This window comes from Suillus subaureus (assembly GCF_016647635.1).
Source record: "Suillus subaureus strain MN1 chromosome Unknown BJ212scaffold_10, whole genome shotgun sequence".
NCBI lineage: Eukaryota > Fungi > Basidiomycota > Agaricomycetes > Boletales > Suillaceae > Suillus > Suillus subaureus.
Window position 1 is genome coordinate 506,936 of NW_024538566.1, and position 17,637 is coordinate 524,572.

Consider the following 17,637-nt stretch of genomic DNA (forward strand, 5'->3'; position numbering starts at 1 on the left):
TCAACCTGTACGTCACCAATATTTTAAGGCGACGTTCATCGTCCAAGGACAATTAGACAGAAAATACAACTATACAAATTGAAGCTTCAGTTATAATGCTTGATTATCACCCCGTGGATGATCTCTTCTTCTACGTCTTTTTCTTTTCCACTCTTCAATTTCGACTGGCCATAAGCCATCGTCCTTGCTTTCCTCCATTGCTCCATTGTCGGTGCCTCGATATCTTCGCACCGTCTCTGAATTCCCACTCTCTGTAAGACCGGGCTTTCAACCATCGGAACCAATTTGATATCGTCGTTAGGGATGGCAAAGTAGAACACTCCAAGGCGAGTATAGTCCCGCTGGTCCACCGCGGGCTGGACAACGCGGTGGATCGTGCCTTTGTAGTACCCTCCAGTAAGGAAGTCCATTGCATCGCCTACGTTAACCACCTATGACCCGCTCGTCATGTCATGGATTAAGACATAGAATATGACCACCCACGAGCGCATTTTCCATGTGACGGATCCAACGCCATTCACCTTCACGGGTCTGGATTTGCAATGCGGCGACAGGCTGACTCCAGAGAATCGTAACGCTTCCGAAGTCTTGTAGTAAACGCTGTGAGCACAGTTTCTGCGTGAGTAAATCACTCACCCGTGTGGCCCTTCAGCCAAACATTCTTTGTTTTGGCCTCTTCTTCCTCTGTTCGTGGGTAGCTATACCACGTAAACTTGTGAAGAGTAGACATATAAGGAAGTACTTACTATTTAATGAACCTAACTGATCGACAAGTCAGTAATGGTACAAACTGTTTGAAATGTATGTATGTACCAGCTGTCTCGCCGGCGGCGTCAAAGACATGTTTGTTCACCAGTGTATCTTCCGGTAGCTCGAGGCTGCGGGCAATAAGCCTGAGAGAAAATATTTTATCAGAGTCTTCCTGAGCACACCAGGACATACGTTTACCTCAGGATAGGATACAACACATTGAAGTAGTTGTGTGTGCTAAACTCCTGTATCTCTTGGAGGAGAGGGAGGAGCGCTTCTGGGTGCTTTCGCTTGGTCACATCGCGATTGACTATAATGATATGAGGTGAGTCTATAAAAATGAATGTGCACCCGCTCACTACAGTATTGTTCAAGCTGGTCGCGTACTCGACCATCTGTATCCTGTTGAATTCAATTTATTTGAGCCAATCGAATATTCCTGTGGTGCGCGATGCACAACTGCTACGTACCGCAGTACTGCACTGATGTATATCCTTGGAGCATCCCATTTTGTTTTCTTGTCGAAGCATAAATTTGCTTCTCGCCGTCAGTGACAGCCGAGAAGGGTACGTCTGCGATGTCAAACATGCGGGCTGTCTGAGTCGAAATTTAATTGATGATCTATGTGATGTTGGAGAATTGTCTTACTTGAGCTTGCGAATATCCATGGTTCACGACATAGAAGAACCCGAGGTTCAGGAGAGCCTCCCTTAATTCAATTGCGAGCGCGGCGCATCCTTCTTCGGAGCTGGCTTTCGAAATGTCGATGATTGCAAGGTTGGCATATTCCACTGTCAATGCATACGTCAGTGTTCTGCATTAAGCACAAGACCTTGCACATACAATTTTCCTCCGTAGGAGGTGCAGCAACGTAGTGCGGCACGTAGGGCGATGAGGTGCTGGGCATTGTAATTAAGAACACTAAGGGGTAACAAAATAAACCCTCCAACTTGTCCTTATATAATTAAACCTCGGGGCCTTGTCAGCCTGATTTATAAGAGGATGCGAGGTCTAGGCTACTAACAAAGGAAGTAGTTGCCGCACGGTGACAATAAACACGGGGGGGTTACAAAAAAAATAGGCACCGCTGCACCAGTGACGCACCAACTTGAAATATTCCGAGGAGCCATCGAGCCGGTCTTGACTGATACGCATTCGGGACACCTGCCTAGAAACATGACGTGGGCCTCTAGGAGGGGAGTACTGGTGCCAAGGTCCAAGGTCATGAAGAAATGTGTGAGTTGTGGGACACTTCTTCGGAAGGCCGCGACAGCCTAACAATAATTGGAATAACCTACACCTTCAGCCATAATCATTAATGCGTAGCCCTTGTTTCTTCCGAGTCGGCGAGTATCCGAGTCGATCATCGGCTCGATGCTACGTACAGGCTCCACCTTGACTCACATTGTCTCCTCCATACATAATATTGTCGTTCAGATAGAAGAGTTAGATCAGGTCCAGTCGCGCGTAGCCACGTCGGTCAGCTACCGGTGGGATCGTATTACTTGATGGATATGCCATAAGAACTTTTGGGAGGAAATCGGAGTCACAAAAATCGCGCATAATGCTGCTAGCAATTAGGGTGGAAAGATCAATGATCAGTGCGGTGGGCGCAACACCAGTGGAAAAGCATTATAAATGATCCCCCCAACCTGGGCCTATATATAACCTCCTTTGATCGGGTCTGCGAGGCAGCAATAGGCTGCCAGTGACTCTATAACAGAGTGTTAAATAATACTGTTGTGTGCGTGAGCAAGGCAATAGAGCGAAAACTAAAGCAACCTTGGTCCGGGTGTCCTTTCATCCATTACTACACAAGTACTGCCAGATCGATGCAAGTTGAAAAGGCATTGACCAAACTATTGTCATGGCATCTGCAGTTATTCTTGGAAATTGGTATAAGGCCACAATGCCGCTCGCACGCCGCATGTTGCGTAGAAAAGTGGAATATTCACAACTTACTTACTTACAAAAGAGAGATACGACAGGCAACACACGCTTAAGGCTTAGCGCTTAGTAAGCTTCTTCTGGCCTGCACGAAAAATTAGCTTCGGTCGGATGCCCTCGCATGGAGAACGACGGAAATCAATGGAATCTGAATAGTTGGATGTCCATATATGAGTGTCGACAAATGGTACGTTCCGTCGATACTCAGATGACTGGTACTAGTCTGGTAGCGACACTGATTGATGCCAGTATACAAAACATGGAGTAGTTATATTTCCGTAGATTTGAATAGATGTTGTTTCTCAGATTGTATTGATGCAAAATGATGGAAAGCAATGCATTTAGACTAAGCATCCTACATCAATAGATATAGCCTATATATAGGAAAACACAAAATATGTTCCCATTTATTTATTTCTGAGTGGATATACTTATAAAATGTATCCACAACATCTATTCATCAGTAGGAACAATGTATCAGGAGTCCAGGACCATAGGACAAGACCCTGTGATGCAGTATACCCACCCTCTCCTGGTGGTTTACCCCCTGTGAAAAATTTTCCTGTAGGACCGGACCTCAAGGATGGTAGGCATCAGCAAACTACCAAGTTTGTCTACAGAAGACTTAAATTTACATTCGAGCTACAGCCAACCACAGAACTTCACAGTACACACAAAGCTCACAGCATACAGTAGCTACAGCACCACTTACTTCCAGTCACTCACAGAGTCACAGTTTCTTCCAGGCTTTGACCAGTAGTAGACTCAATTACAGCAATCTCGGCTTCAAGTTGCAAGTGCCATGATCACACTAGTAGTAGTATATACTATATTTCGAAATATTTACATCACTCACAGTACTAGTGCGCTGAAAATTATGAACAAATGCAACAACATATATTTTGGACATATAAGTGATATCACAAGAATCTACATAGTGCATAGTATGTTGAATATGAAAAAAATGACAAAAGTGCCGACAACAAACAGAATTAATCAAGCCAAGTGGTGACATGCCATGCATTTTCTAAGTTATCTGTGATGTGTTCAGACATCAGTTCATCCTGGGGTACCATCATAACAAGCTTACCAGCGTGCAAACATCCTTGTCCAGGTAGAGGGGCCTAAGTGTGAGGAGTCCAACCATGCCTCTTGAAGGCAACTCGCATATATCCTAGGCCAAGGTCTGCATCATCCAACCTCTTCCCTGCAGTTTCAGCTTGGAATCTCAACAAGCTTGACAAAACCTCATGTTCTTGTAGTATTGAATCTGCGAGGGCCTTCTCAGCTTGGAAAACTTCGTGCTTCGCTCTTATGAGGTCCATCATCAGGTTTGCTTCACCATCAGATGGATCTCTGATGGACTGTTGAAATGCTGATCCTTTTGAGATTTTACAAAAACATTGAAAGACTGACTCACCATAGCATTGAAATTGTCAACAACTTCCAATATATCGGACATACCACTAGTAGTGTGATGACTGGTGTGCAGATTCGAACGACATGGCTTGCAAGAGTCCCCATTGCTGTTGCAGTAGGCCTGGAGAGGATTTTGTGAGTATGAACCAGAAGTGCTGACTGATAAGGATTGTAGAGTAGAAATGGTCATTGCAATATGTGAAGAAGGATTATTGGAAAATGCTGGGCCTGTGACTTGTTCGGGACTTTGCACATTGACAACATGCCCAAAGCTTCAAGTTATTGTCCTTTGTGTGGCAAAAAATTCAAAGATCACTCATCTGTCACTCGCCATATGAGTCAGCCCTTATCCGGGTGTAACACGTGGCTTGATGACCTGATCCAACTCGAGCAATCCAGCTGCTCCCTGGAAGATCATGCCATGGAAGTGGACGACATTGCCGAACCTTACATATCTGACTCCTATGAACCAGTGGGATTCATGGATTCGGGTGACACTTTTGGTGAAGGAGAGAGTATGGAGAGAATGCCTCAGGACAAAATACAGGATGAGAGCAGCGAAGTTACAGACCATTTTCCCAATCCCCTGCTTGCCTTCGAGGATGGATACACATTTTTGAGTCTCTTTGACTCCGACAAGAACAGCATATATCACAAGATGAACCTCTATTATCCTTTCAGCTCTCGGAAAGAATGGCAAATTTCATTATGGCTTCTGCACTCTGGATTAAGCATGGGGAAGATAGATGCATTTCTAGGCCTCGAAATGGTGAGTGTCTCCCAACTTCAAGGTCATCGCTACGGCTTACATTTAAGAGTATCTAGATCAAGGACTTATCTTTATCATTCCGCTCAGCAAGAGAGTTATGGGGCCGAGCTGAAATGTTGCCCAGTGGTCCATGCTGGAAGTTGCAAGTGATCACTACAACGCATCCTACAAAGTTGCCCATTATTCTGTACTGGCGTGATCCTCTCGAGTGCATCTTGAATATCTTCAACCATCCACTGTTTCACGATTGTATAGACTACAGCGCTCGCAGAGTATATACTTGTGTGCAGAAAGCCTGCCACGTATATACTGAATGGATGACAGGAGATCATGCTTGGGAAATTCAGGTGCGCAACATATCGGAGGGTGAAATCAATAGCTCATGTTTCCTTGAAGTCTGCTTTACCTGCGGGTGCAACCCTCCTTGGCATGATTTTATCCTCAGACAAGACTACTATTTCATCATTGACAGGCGATCATGTCGCTCATCCACTCCTCATCAGCCTTGCCAATCTACACATGAACACACGCTCGAAATTGTCAACCCACTCTTTTGTCCTCACTGCGCTTCTACCTGTCCTGAAGTTCATTCACAAGAAAAAAATGCATGAAGGGTGTGTTGCAGGATTGTCTTATCCACCAATGCCTCGACATTGTTTTACATCCACTGAAACAGGCTGCTGAACATGGTATCATGTTGTCTGATCCCATCGGGTGCAGTCGCTATTGCTTTACTACCCTCGCAAGTTATATTGTCGATACGCCTGAAGCAATGATGCTGGCAGCTGTTGGGGGGAAAACATCTCCCATGACGATGTTGATGTATACACAGTTCGGAGACAGCTTCTGGCATGAACCTAGGACAAGATCAATGACTCTTGCCCAGTTTGCTGTTATTTGCTCACATGCTAACCCAAATGATCTTGAGGCTTATTTCCGTGAAGCCCAGAAATTTTGCCTGAATGGTGTCGACAAGCCATTCTGGAGTGACTGGATATTTGCAGATCCTTCCCATTTTCTTACCCCCAAAATCCTCCACCACATCCATAAAGAGTTCTACAACCATGATGCCCAATGGCTCATTGTATCCATCGGAGAATCTGAAATTGATTTTCAATTCTCTGTTCTACAGCCCATCACCAGGTTTCAGCACTTTTGTGAAGGGATATCGAAGTTGAAACAAGTCACTGGTTGTTGTCACCGTGACATCCAGTGATCTATTACTGCAGTTAGTGTGGATGCAGCACCCCCTGGTGTCCTTGCTGCAGTATGCGTGCTCATGCAATTCTGTTACCTTGTGCAGTTGCCACACATTAATGAGAATGATCTCAAGCTTATCTCCAGTGCACTGGACAAATTCCATGTGAAGAAGGACACGATTATTGCTGCTGGGGCTCATCAGGGGCAGTGCAATAAAGTCATCAATAATTGGCATATACCTAAGCTTGAATTGATGCAGAACATTGTCCCCAGCATTCACAACAGTGGCGTCACGAGCCAATGGACTGCAGACATCACTGAACACACACACATCACAGAGATTAAGGACCCTGCAAGATCTAGCAACAATGTCAACTATGATCCACAGATCTGTTGACATCTCAACTGAGCCGACAAGTGTTGTTGATTTGAGCTCGCCACCAACCTTTTAGATCATGATCAAAGCCACTTGCAAGTGCAGGATGTCGACATAGACCCTCAAGATGATGTTGACACTGATGCTGACGAGACTATTGAGTGTCCGTCTATGGTCCATTCATCTGGATACTCATGTCCCATCACTGAATATTTTTCTATTGCTAGGAAGCTCCAGCATATGGATTCAGTACCCTTACCTCTATGCTCATTCATCATTGAACACACCGCCTTCCATCTTTCCTATGATCCCGCCATTAGGAAGGTCACTGTTGATGAGATTGCCAACAAGTTCAGCCTTCCTGATCTGCAGTCAGCTATCGCTGATTACCTTCAATGTGAGGCCACCTTTGGACATCAATACATTCATCTGATAGGCGGTCCTAGAAGAGCTGAACATTCTGCTATACTTCCTTTTGACAACCTCCAAGTATGGATCAAAATCTGGCTTCAAGACACAGAATTTCATGATCCTCATAGTATTTGACCTGCTCAGACACTGAACTGCACACCACCTGGTGGCCCCTGGATTTTGGGTCATTATGACACAATCATTGTCCAGACTGAAGCAGGGTACTCCTGGCCAACTAGTGGTCTTTCAGGTAAGCTTCTGTCTTGTCTCATGCTGAAATATCAATCTAATTTAATCTAATTCATCTTCCATCTCCTCAGGTCACGCTGTAGCACAGCTTCGACTTATCATGCATCCCATGGCCAAACATGGCACCCCTTCAACATGGAAAGATCAGTTCTTGACTTATGTCCAACACTTTAACGTCTCTGGTGATCGTGATCCGATCACACAGCTGCATTTGCTCAAGAGAGCAAAATGCTCTAATGGGACTTGCATAGGGGATGTTGTACCTGTCTCTCAATTAAGGGCACCTGTCAATCTTGTTCCATGTTTTGGCACTGTTGCGGACATGCGTCTCACTGCATACAACAGTTTGGAACATGCGTCAGAGTTCTAGTTGAATCACTTTTGGGATAAAAATACCTTTTTCCCTCTATCAGCATAGGAATATGTACATGATCTATCCTCAATAATACAAGTCTTGTGGTGTGAAGTGCTGGCAGTGGCATGTCATTGTTCACCTAGTCTCTCAACAACCATGCCATGTGCAAGTGCCCAACCTTGGTCTGTAGACTATGGGATGAAACTTTCATCTCTGATGTCTGCACCCAAGATAAATAATGTTCCTACCATGGATGCACTCACCGAAAGGGAACTCGATGGTTTGATTTTACAGGAACCTGATGGGCACCTCAGCCATGTACTTTCCTTGATATTCAAAACCTTTAGCACTACAATTCCTCTTGCAAATTCACTTACTGTTCCTTTAAATACCAAAACTCCACTTTACCTTCATAATTTCAGGAAAAAACAAAATCCCACCAACAAGGGTGAAACCGAGTCAGTGTCACTGTATGATACTGTGAATCACTGTTGGAACTGGGCACTTCCCACACATGAGCGGCATGCTAGCAAGTCACCTGACAAAAGTAGGCAGGATCTCAGAGAGGATGAGGAGGATGATGAAGAGGACGAAGAACAGGACTTGGAAGAAGAAGGGAATGATGGCAGGGATGAAGCAGTTGGCATAGACTCTGATGACTCACTGGCAGACCTGCCTGATGTCAGCGCAGCACCGCCGCTGCTGGGACCAATATCATCATCATCAATCAGTGATGAGATGAGCTTTGCATGGTTCTTCAATACTGTGGCCATTGCCCTCACTGCAGCAAATGAAAAGCTCACCCAGTTCAATCCCAGTGGAGTGATATGGACATGGAGCGGTGCGAACTCCATGCGCCCAGTCAAGGACAACGAAATCAAGCCCAAACCCGATTTAGCCTTACTAGATGACATGGAGGCTAGGTGGGATATGATCAAGGCAGTGTGTGAGTTGACATCCCAAAAGTATGTTGATTGTTGATCTACCTGTGCAAAAACTGTGAGCTGATGTTCCAAAGGTACCATCCTACCACTACTATTGCTAAGACTATCGATAGCAAGGCATACCTTCTTTTAAGGCACCAGCCCTGGAGACACTTCATTTTGCTCCTCTCAGTTTGCAATGGATATTGAGATCTTCGCGTGCATTTGTATGATCACTTGGGTGGTATCACAACCCCTTGCATCAATATCAACCAGGATCTGGACAGATTCTTGCATACCTTCTCATGCATCATTTTCGGTGGCCTCAAGTGCATTGGGTATGATCCAACCATCAGTATCTTTACTAAGACGCTTCAGCCTGGCCAGCTCCACCAATCCTCCACCTTCACTCATCCTACCACTGGAACTGCCAAATACGATCTTAAACAACCGAATGAGAGTGCACCTGTCATCCTTGAGAGTGGTGCTTTGGCAGATGATCCCATATCTGAACCAGAGGGTCCTGAGCCATCACTTCTGACCAAACATCCCCTGCCTGAAGATCATGAAGATCATGAAGATATTGAAGATATTGAAGATCCTGAAAACCCTCTCCCAGAAGAACTCCTCCCTGAAGACCTCCTCCTCCAGGAAGGTCTTCCTACACCCCTTCCTGCAGATCTCCTCCTCGCGCCTCTTCCAGAGCTGATTGGAAAAATTCGAGTCAACCATAACTACTACAATATCCTGGAAGTCATGTTCTCTAGCCAAGGGCTTGTCAGTCATGGCACTGTGTGCTACTTGACAAGGAGGGGCAAGGAGGAATACATAATAAAAGATCATTGGGTTTTAGGGAGTAAGGAGGACATGTTGAATGAGGTCACCATGTTGAATGAGATGAAGGGGGTTCGTGGCATACCCGAACTTGTTGAGCACTGGCTCATTGAGATCGCATCTGGAGAGGTCGATGAAACAGAGAAATATTGCTATAAAACACTGGAGAGTATAGAAGGTACCTTCCACACTCATATCCAACTGGTTTTGAAGCCCCATGCATGACCATTGCATATGTTCCACACAAAGGCAGAGTTAGTGAGTGTGATCTGGGATATCATCACCAGTAAGTACATGCCATGTGATGATATCCAAATTTTTGACTTACCTTTTTCCAGTTCAAAAGATAGCGGTCAAAGAGCAAGGTATTCTGCATCGAGATTGCAGCCTTAACAACTCTATGATCAAGGACGATGGTAATGGCTCCCATGGCACATTGATAGACTGGGAATTTGCTGTGCGTATTCTTCAGAGCAATTGCTACCCTATCAGTGGTATGGTCAGTGTTTTACTCCCTGACTCTGTTTTTGATGGACAACTGCTCACAAAATGACCAGGGCACAGTACTGTTCATGTCGCGGAAGCTTCTTCACCAGCTCTCGGATGTCATTCCTCTGGTGTCTGTGCAGAAGAAAACTCGAAAGAAAGCTTCACATTCGAGACTGCAACAGGCTACATTGATCAAACACACTTTTTCTGATAATCTTGAATCCCTCTTTTACGTCTTTGCCTGGATCTGCATTGAATTCAGGGGTCCCCTCAGGATGAAATGGGTCCTCAAGTCTAGGGGCAATAGGATCAAATGGCTACCATGCACATGGTCTGCCAACTCTTACGTGGAGTGTGACCAAGCTAAGACAGGGTTCTTTTTCCACTCAGAGGATTTGGAGAAGCTTGAAAAGCAGATTCATCCCTACTTCAAGAATCTTATTCCTCTCACAAAAGAATGGTATGGGCTGATGAGGAACAACAGCAACCCAGATTCAGTACCCTTTGATGCTGTGCTTGAGATGTTGAATAGACATCTCACAGAGCTTCCAAAGGATGAACCATCCCCTGAGTTATTGTTTGCCAAAACAATCCTCAAGCAAAAACAGCCAACTGGAGATGCTCCTGATTCCGCAGGTGCAGTAGATCCAGGAGTCACTAGGTTACCTAATGACATGACTGGGCACATGGGGCCAGCTGTAGGCAACATGACGATGGAAGCTGCAGTACCCATCAGGCCGTCAAAGTGGAACAAAACCTGATCTTCATAATTACTCAAGTGACCATAGATTTTCTGTTCCAAAACGCTTCATCCCTATGTATAGTGACTCAATAGCTATGATGAATGTCTCCATATGTATGTACTTTACATGTTAGAATCATCCATGCCAAGTCAGAGAGGGCATCAGGGTCTACTATGTCCTGTGCGAGATTCCCACAGTCCTTGGCATCATTTATGTTTTGAACTTTAATCTACTGACTCACTCATCAGCACATTGCTACTTGCAAGCAACTTGACTCATACCTCCGAAAATTGCCTGCAATGACTGCCGAACTATGACACGAAGCTCAAGGATAAAAGTGAGTGTTTGTTAATATTGCTTGGAGGCTCCCTACTCTTGTCTTCCCAGCTCTACTACAAGCTCTACTATGCCTGCACAACGTGCTGGTAGTCCCAAGAAACGCAAGACAAAGCATAAAGCTGTGGATTCTGATCTCGGGAAGACACTTGGCAGCATTGAAGAGAAGGCAAAGTGATCATGGATCTGATTGCAGGCTGATGTATCACCACCAGTAAAGCCCCCACAGTCAGTCCCTGACTTGGACGACACTGACAACTTGAACCTTTGACATACTAATTGTGCAGGTGCTGGGAAGGGGGGTAGGAATAGTCAGCTTGAGAGAATTAGTGCCTTGTTGGAGGCGCCTGGGCGGGCAACCAAACCCAAAGGCTCAACCACCCTTGATTCTAACGTTCCTGTGAACCCTCTCACTCCATTACCACCTAGCAAGGGTCATGGGAGTCACTCAAAGGTAACTTTTCATGTATTCATCAGCAATGTTACTAACTAGTATGATGCTATGTTGAAGGCTCCTCCACTGTACAGTGCCTCACAGCCAGTGGTAGATTCCAGTGCTCCGCCTCCAAGGAAACAAGGCAAAAAGTCAAGGTTAGCGTCTCTTTTGTAATTCTGTAGACTAACTGTTTACTTGAAACTCTATCAAGAAGATTGCTGCCTTTGCCTCCAGCATCGAGGCGCCCAATCAACCAAACTTTGTATGGCATGAAGATGGTGAATGTTTCAGGTTCCATCCATCAATTGGCCCTTCTCACATGGAGAAAGTTCTTGATGCCTCTTTGAAGATGACCTCAGTTGAGATGAGGTCGCATCTGCAAGCTGACTTCTATGCAAATATAGATCCTTCTCTCCGGCCAATTGGTCAGGAAGCACAAGGTGAAGCTAGCTATCGCAGCACCTCCCTCCCGTCAATTGGCCAGGAAGCTTGAGCTGAAGTCTCGACATCTGAGGATGACAATTCCTCTACTGACGACACTGACAAAAGCAACACTGATGAAGAAAGTGATAAGGACAATGGTGAAATTGGTTGGGGAGGAGTCCATGGGAGTCATAGTGTGCATCCTGGTACACAATCATTTACTAATCATATCCATCACTAACAAGATACAGGCTTTTCAAAGGAAGGAACATCAGTGCCCCAACCTCAGGCTGTTGCCCTACCTTCTGATTTTGAGTTCCAGCATTTGCAAGATGAAGACAAGAATGTTGCAATAGGATCATTAACAGTTGACAAGACCTCCAGTAGCAGTAGCAGTAGCAGCAATATCATGAGTGAGGTATGTCCTTCATAATTTCACAGAGTTCATTAATCATTTTTTGAAGCCTACCAAGCCAGAGGATGTCTTACAGAGTTACCACAAGAAAAATGGACATCTGCGCCTCCCTGACCCCAAAATGCTTGGTCTCATCCATTGCCAAGAGACTCAAGCCATGAATATGAAGTCATGCAACTCTGGTGTTAAGGCTAAGGTCAAATCAGCCAAGTCTAAGGCACCAACTGAAGGCCCTAAGCCAACCCAACTCAGCTGGTATCCTCCACAATGGAAGACCTTTCTTGAGGAGGCAAAATCAGAGTGTCATGTCCAGCATGTAATCGAGAATGCATTCCTGGACACCGTCAAGGATTTGCCTCTTTCAGTCACTGAAGCACTTATGTCATCACTCATCAAATGGCTTGAAGCAGGTAACAAGGTGGAAGCAGGTATGTTATTGTTTTCTCTGAGATATCTCACTCATGAGGTTGACTAGGTATATGGCCTGAGCACAAGGCTGATACGGCCAAGTTGGTAAGTATGTCCATTGTTGCTTGCTCATTTCCTCATGCACTATTATCTAGCTATATGAAGACTTATCAACCTGGCACTCTGACCTCAAGAAGATAGCTATCAGCATCATGCCCTCCATGTACAACCTCATCCCCCCAGCTGAGGTACCTCCTCAAGCTCGCACTGCCTGGGTTGAGAACGCTGCTTCAGAATTGTTGGACGAGTCTTTCTTTCTTCGCGACGGCGTGGATGACCTTGGGAAAACCAACAATGCTGCTCACCCTGCACTCAAGGCAGCTGCTGTCACCTTCTTCTACACTGGTTCCTATCGCATCACTCACAGGAGACCCAATGTCTTCAAAGAGGAGTTACCTTTGGAGTCTTTGGCTTTGGTTTGCACTGCGGTACTTTTTTGATATTTTATATTGATTATGCACTGACACCAAATTTGTAGTACAACTGTGTCTTCAATGGACTAATCAAGAATGGCAGTGGCAAGTATTTTCCGAAGTTTACTGCCAAAGACTACTCCTCTGTCTATTTCTCAATGGTTGCCGAACTCAAGAATATCATGAAGCATGAGTATCACGGCCCTAAGTTGACACAACAGCTTCATGAGTGGGCTGCAGAAGGATGGTAAGGAGTTTTTTTCAAAATAAGTCTTTGCTAATCAAATCCACGCAGGGCGCAGTCCTGCAAACTCAATGGCAAGGGCACATCAAAGCATCATCATTTGCGGGTCCTGCTTGATTAGATTTGGACCACTATTTCACGACTATCTCTCTCTCTTGCATTCATACATCCATCATTAGTAGTGCTAGTGTATCCACATTTGTGTTTCCGTGTTACTACTATCATCCAATACATTTTTTTGATTGTGTACATCTTTTGCATGTGTGGACAGAATGGTACAGCTTAGTGTGCTACTGGACAGTAGCACATGATTTTTTGTTGTTGCACTTTCGAAATATTGTACATCACACATTCTCAGTGGGTGTCTGTGGTGGTCTGTACAGGAACCCACAGAATGAAGTGTTATTGTAGTGAAGTGTACAGAAGGGACTAAGCTGCATATCTATCACATTGTACAGCTCTGTACAGTTCTGTACAGAACAAAGTAGTTTGCTGATGGGGGGTCTATTTCTATGCATATTTAGAGTATATCTGTCACCTAGCTAGGTATCTGCACAGGTATGGGTAACCCATGGTGGGTCATGGGTATGGGTCTGGATTTTGAGACCCATGACCCATCACATACCTGCCACTTCCATATATAGTGATTATTTTGATGTTTGTCAAGTACTGTTTCTGCACCAATTGTACCGCCTACTAATTCTACTGTTTCCTACTCTCCAAGGTGTGTGTACTGTGTGTTTTTATACTGCTAACTACCTTTCTCCCTGTCTCATCTGTCTCATTCTCCCCATTTCATCTGTCTTGTTCTCTCCATTTCATCTGTCTCATTCTCCCCATCTCATCTGTCTTGTTCTCCCTCAGTCTTGGTCTCCCCATTTTGTTGGTCTTGCTCTCCCTGTCTTGTCAGTCTCATCCTCCCCATTTCCCATTTTGGCAGTCTCATTCTTGTGGTCTTGCTCTCCCTGTCTCATCAGTCTCATACTTGTGGTCTCACTCTCCCCATCTTGTTAGTCTTGTTCTCCCCATTTTGGCAGTCTTGTTCTCAGTCTCATTCTCCCCATTTCTGCAGTCTTGTTCTTGTGGTCTCACACTCCCCATCTCATCAGTCTTGTTCTCCCCATTTCAGTGGTCTTGCTCTCCCTGTTTTGTCAGTCTTGCTCTCCCCATTTCAGTGGTCTTGTTCTCCCCATCTCATTGGTCTTATTCTCCCCATCTCATTGGTCTTGTTCTGCCTGTCCCATCCCTCCTTTCACTCCTTCTGCTCTTCTGGCACTTTCTGGTGTCTTCCACATATGTTTGAGCCACATCAGCATTCACTGATGTGTGCTAAGCACTGGCAGCTGTTAAGATTGGATGGGGGCAGTAGGTGACCTGGATGGCACTGGTGGTATTGTTAGTGCTTGCACACCTATGGGTACAGGTATGGGTTGACCTCAGGACACCCATGGGTTTACCTGTGCAGATCCCTACACCTAGCTACCACCATCAGGGAAAACCTCCCAAGCAAACTTGGCCTACTTTAGACTCAACTTTGATAATTACCAACAATTCTGCATAAACATAGTGTTTAGCAGATTATCAAGACTCTTTTACCCCCCTTTAACTTTCTCATAATTAGATGATGTTTTTGCAGATTATGTGCTAGTATTGTCAAGATTTTCTGCTTATTGGACCTGACTTGTATACAATAAAAAACATGTGTTCATTAAAAAGAGTGTAGCTAATACATGATAATGGATTTTCTAACTATGTGTGAGCACAAATGGCATTGTATAAATGAGAGACAAGAATGAGAAATGAGAGCGGGTGAGAACAAGAGATGAGAGCAGGTGAAAATGAGAAACCAGAGTAGGCAAGAATGAGAGACAAGAGCAGGTGAAAATGAGAGATGAGATTAGGTGAGAACGAGAGATGAGAGATGAGAGTGGTGAAAATAAGAAACAAGATTAGGTGAGAATGAGATGAGAGCAGGTGAAAATAAGAGACAAGGGCAGGTGAGAACAAGAAGGTGAAACAAGAGATGAGGGCAGGTGAAAACAAGAAATGAGGTGAGAACAAGAGATGAGAGTAGGTGAGAACAAAATATGAGAGCAGATGAGAATGAGACTTGAGGTAATGAGAGTGAGGGAACAAGCTAGAGAGAGCAGTGAGTGAGAGCAGACCAGAACAAGTCATGGAAGCAAGCCTACATACATAATTCACTCAACAAACTAATTAACACCTAAACTGTTTCATAGGTTGGTATTCAGCAGCCATGTGGCTTCTGTGGACAGTCTGAATGAGACAAGTGCAAAGTCTCAATCAGAATCAGGACAAATGGTGCCATTACCCTGGAGACACAATGTTCCTACCAGCACAAATTCTGCTATGTAAATGTGGACACTGGGTCAAAAAACTGACCATGTCAAAATGTCCCTCTGAAGTGCAAGCTTTGTCACCCCACACTCACACCTGTCACTGGCAAGAAGTCATGTGCTGCACCACCATTTGTAGGTGCCATCTGGCACCACAATATGCTGCAGCATCTCGATCAAGTCCACCCTCAGTATGCACACCCCAAAAATCCCAGTGGCCACCTGCTTCCAGCCAGTGTTCTGCAGTCAATCACGCTCACTTTACTCAAGCAGAAGGATGCTGGAATTTCCAACATGTACTTGCTAACTCCATTATTCAATGGAGACAAAGAGAACCAGCCTGCACCTTCGATGTCTTGCAAGCACAAGTCCAACACACAGGCTGCTTCAGGGTCAACTGCGAAAAAAGCTCGTGTTCCGGTGTAGTGTTTCATTCTTTCAGACCTGTTACTTGCATTGTGATGATTACCTTACTTAAACGCTTTGTTGCACTTGTTTTCATGTCATTCATGCTACTTAAACATCCTGTTTAGTGTTTTTATGGTCAGATGTCTCGATACACTATGTTACTACATGTACAACGCATCAACAACATGCAAATATCAAGATGCATCTCTCATGCATTAGTGAAATTTTCAACATGACAGAATTACTCGATTTGGCCGTATGACATCACGTGAGGTCACTGTAACGGTGGTGGTGGTGGGTCGACGAACTAAAATGGTTGGTGTCTGGAACTAACCAGTCGCACACCTCTTGACCTGGAGGCATGTTAGTAATGAAACAGGGTTAGATACATATCTAGAAGTTGTTTTTTGATGTTTTTGATGGTTTTCTGGGGTATTTGGGAGCTTGGAGTTGCACCTGTGGGCGGCGTTGGCGGTGTTGGGCGCGGTGTTCTCGAGGGGTGTACGGGGTCTTTTTCGGGGTGCCACTTGGTAAGTGACTAAGCCGGGGATTCCGGCCACTCTTATTATGCAAATTGCTGTAAATGGAAGCACTTGCCTCAATAGGCAGGTTCTGAGAAGAAGAAGTTGTAAAAGGGAAACACAAGTGCATCGATCAGCGCTTCAGGCGCATCAGTGGCAAAGACATCAACATAATCACCGCTCGGTAAGCAACTCAGGTCTTTGGCTCTGGCTCAAGTCACCAGGTGCAATTGTTCTTCATGACGTACAGACCGGTACGTCGCTTGCATCTTTCAAGCAATCTAGCTCTGCGCCGCACTGCACAATAAAGCAAAGATTTTGATGTCTATGAGTTCCAAAGGGTGGGCCTTATGTTTCTGATACAACTTTCACCTTTCTCAGTGTAATTTAGGACCAACTCACTTTCAAGTAGTCCTCCCTGAAAGGCCTTCGTGCATTGCGCTAGATAATTCGAGAAGCTTCTGGGCAGGAGGGACGACCCAAGGTCGAATACATTTGTAGGAGGCGCGTCAGAATATCATATGTCAGGTAGATCCTGACTCAAATTTTGACAGTGGGTCGCGTGAGGCATCTTGTACAACTCTTGGGACGCCCACTATCGCCACGTTCAAATTCACAACACTTAGGCACATCAGCCTGTCCCTCAATCTTGGAAGTTCTGGCAATGCGAAAGACATCATTCCTATGTGCCCCGTCGTGCTGTTGCACCGCATGAATTATTCAAAACCAAGGAATGCACACGAAGTGGCGATGGTGCTTCCTGTGTAGGATGAGGTAGATTTTTCTTCTGTTGAGATGGTTGCTCTACTTATGTTGATATTCGCCCCCTAAGACTCCTGGAGAGATACCGAGCGAAGCCGAGTTTCAACGAGACTGTTTTTCGTATAACCGAACGCGATTAGCACCTCGGAGGCATCGAGTGCGCACATTGCCGATCTTGAAGCTGATGTAGAGAACTTGAAAGAACAACTTGGGAAGGCGAACGACATGACGTGGGAGACAGTTGTGCAGAAGGTCATGACACAGGACAAACAAAAGGCAATTGTGGAAGGTCCGAATACTATCTCACCCAAGCAATTGTTCTAATTTTCTCTAAGTTAACACGGGAATGTTTTCCTGATGAGATCACAGCGTCGGCCTTTATGGCTGCA

General features: G+C 45.0%; 5 protein-coding genes across 5 annotated transcripts; 4 read left to right on the forward strand and 1 right to left on the reverse strand.

Moving 5' to 3' along the window:
- Positions 1 to 86: 86 nt before the first annotated feature.
- Positions 87 to 1,657, reverse strand: BJ212DRAFT_1479243 (Clavaminate synthase-like protein; the record flags this gene model as incomplete). The annotated part of the gene is made up of 9 exons (XM_041339841.1): positions 87 to 431; positions 484 to 587; positions 637 to 698; positions 747 to 762; positions 814 to 893; positions 949 to 1,060; positions 1,221 to 1,347; positions 1,399 to 1,541; positions 1,594 to 1,657. The coding sequence occupies 9 exons, from the start codon at positions 1,655 to 1,657 to the stop codon at positions 87 to 89; spliced, it is 1,053 nt and encodes a 350-aa protein (XP_041194810.1).
- A 2,721-nt stretch (positions 1,658 to 4,378) lies between these two features.
- On the forward strand, positions 4,379 to 7,491 carry BJ212DRAFT_1446237 (uncharacterized protein; the record flags this gene model as incomplete). The annotated part of the gene is made up of 9 exons (XM_041338217.1): positions 4,379 to 4,885; positions 4,942 to 5,232; positions 5,282 to 5,461; positions 5,499 to 5,599; positions 5,753 to 6,097; positions 6,119 to 6,477; positions 6,538 to 6,950; positions 7,017 to 7,122; positions 7,265 to 7,491. The coding sequence occupies 9 exons, from the start codon at positions 4,379 to 4,381 to the stop codon at positions 7,489 to 7,491; spliced, it is 2,529 nt and encodes an 842-aa protein (XP_041194811.1).
- Positions 7,492 to 7,632: 141 nt separating this feature from the next.
- On the forward strand, positions 7,633 to 10,483 carry BJ212DRAFT_1479245 (uncharacterized protein; the record flags this gene model as incomplete). The annotated part of the gene is made up of 6 exons (XM_041339842.1): positions 7,633 to 8,441; positions 8,495 to 8,591; positions 8,676 to 9,411; positions 9,487 to 9,519; positions 9,572 to 9,732; positions 9,791 to 10,483. The coding sequence occupies 6 exons, from the start codon at positions 7,633 to 7,635 to the stop codon at positions 10,481 to 10,483; spliced, it is 2,529 nt and encodes an 842-aa protein (XP_041194812.1).
- Positions 10,484 to 10,871: 388 nt separating this feature from the next.
- Positions 10,872 to 13,321, forward strand: BJ212DRAFT_1479246 (uncharacterized protein; the record flags this gene model as incomplete). Its single annotated transcript, XM_041339843.1, has 13 exons — positions 10,872 to 10,975; positions 11,017 to 11,033; positions 11,089 to 11,255; positions 11,313 to 11,392; positions 11,449 to 11,515; positions 11,642 to 11,736; positions 11,787 to 11,866; positions 11,912 to 12,078; positions 12,125 to 12,503; positions 12,551 to 12,588; positions 12,639 to 12,971; positions 13,022 to 13,203; positions 13,252 to 13,321. The coding sequence occupies 13 exons, from the start codon at positions 10,872 to 10,874 to the stop codon at positions 13,319 to 13,321; spliced, it is 1,779 nt and encodes a 592-aa protein (XP_041194813.1).
- A 3,177-nt stretch (positions 13,322 to 16,498) lies between these two features.
- BJ212DRAFT_73397 (uncharacterized protein) lies at positions 16,499 to 16,893 on the forward strand. The gene is made up of 2 exons (XM_041343941.1): positions 16,499 to 16,827; positions 16,878 to 16,893. Exon 1 carries the CDS (start codon positions 16,533 to 16,535, stop codon positions 16,806 to 16,808), a length of 276 nt encoding a protein of 91 aa, XP_041194814.1. The 5' UTR covers positions 16,499 to 16,532; the 3' UTR covers positions 16,809 to 16,827; positions 16,878 to 16,893.
- Positions 16,894 to 17,637: the final 744 nt, after the last annotated feature.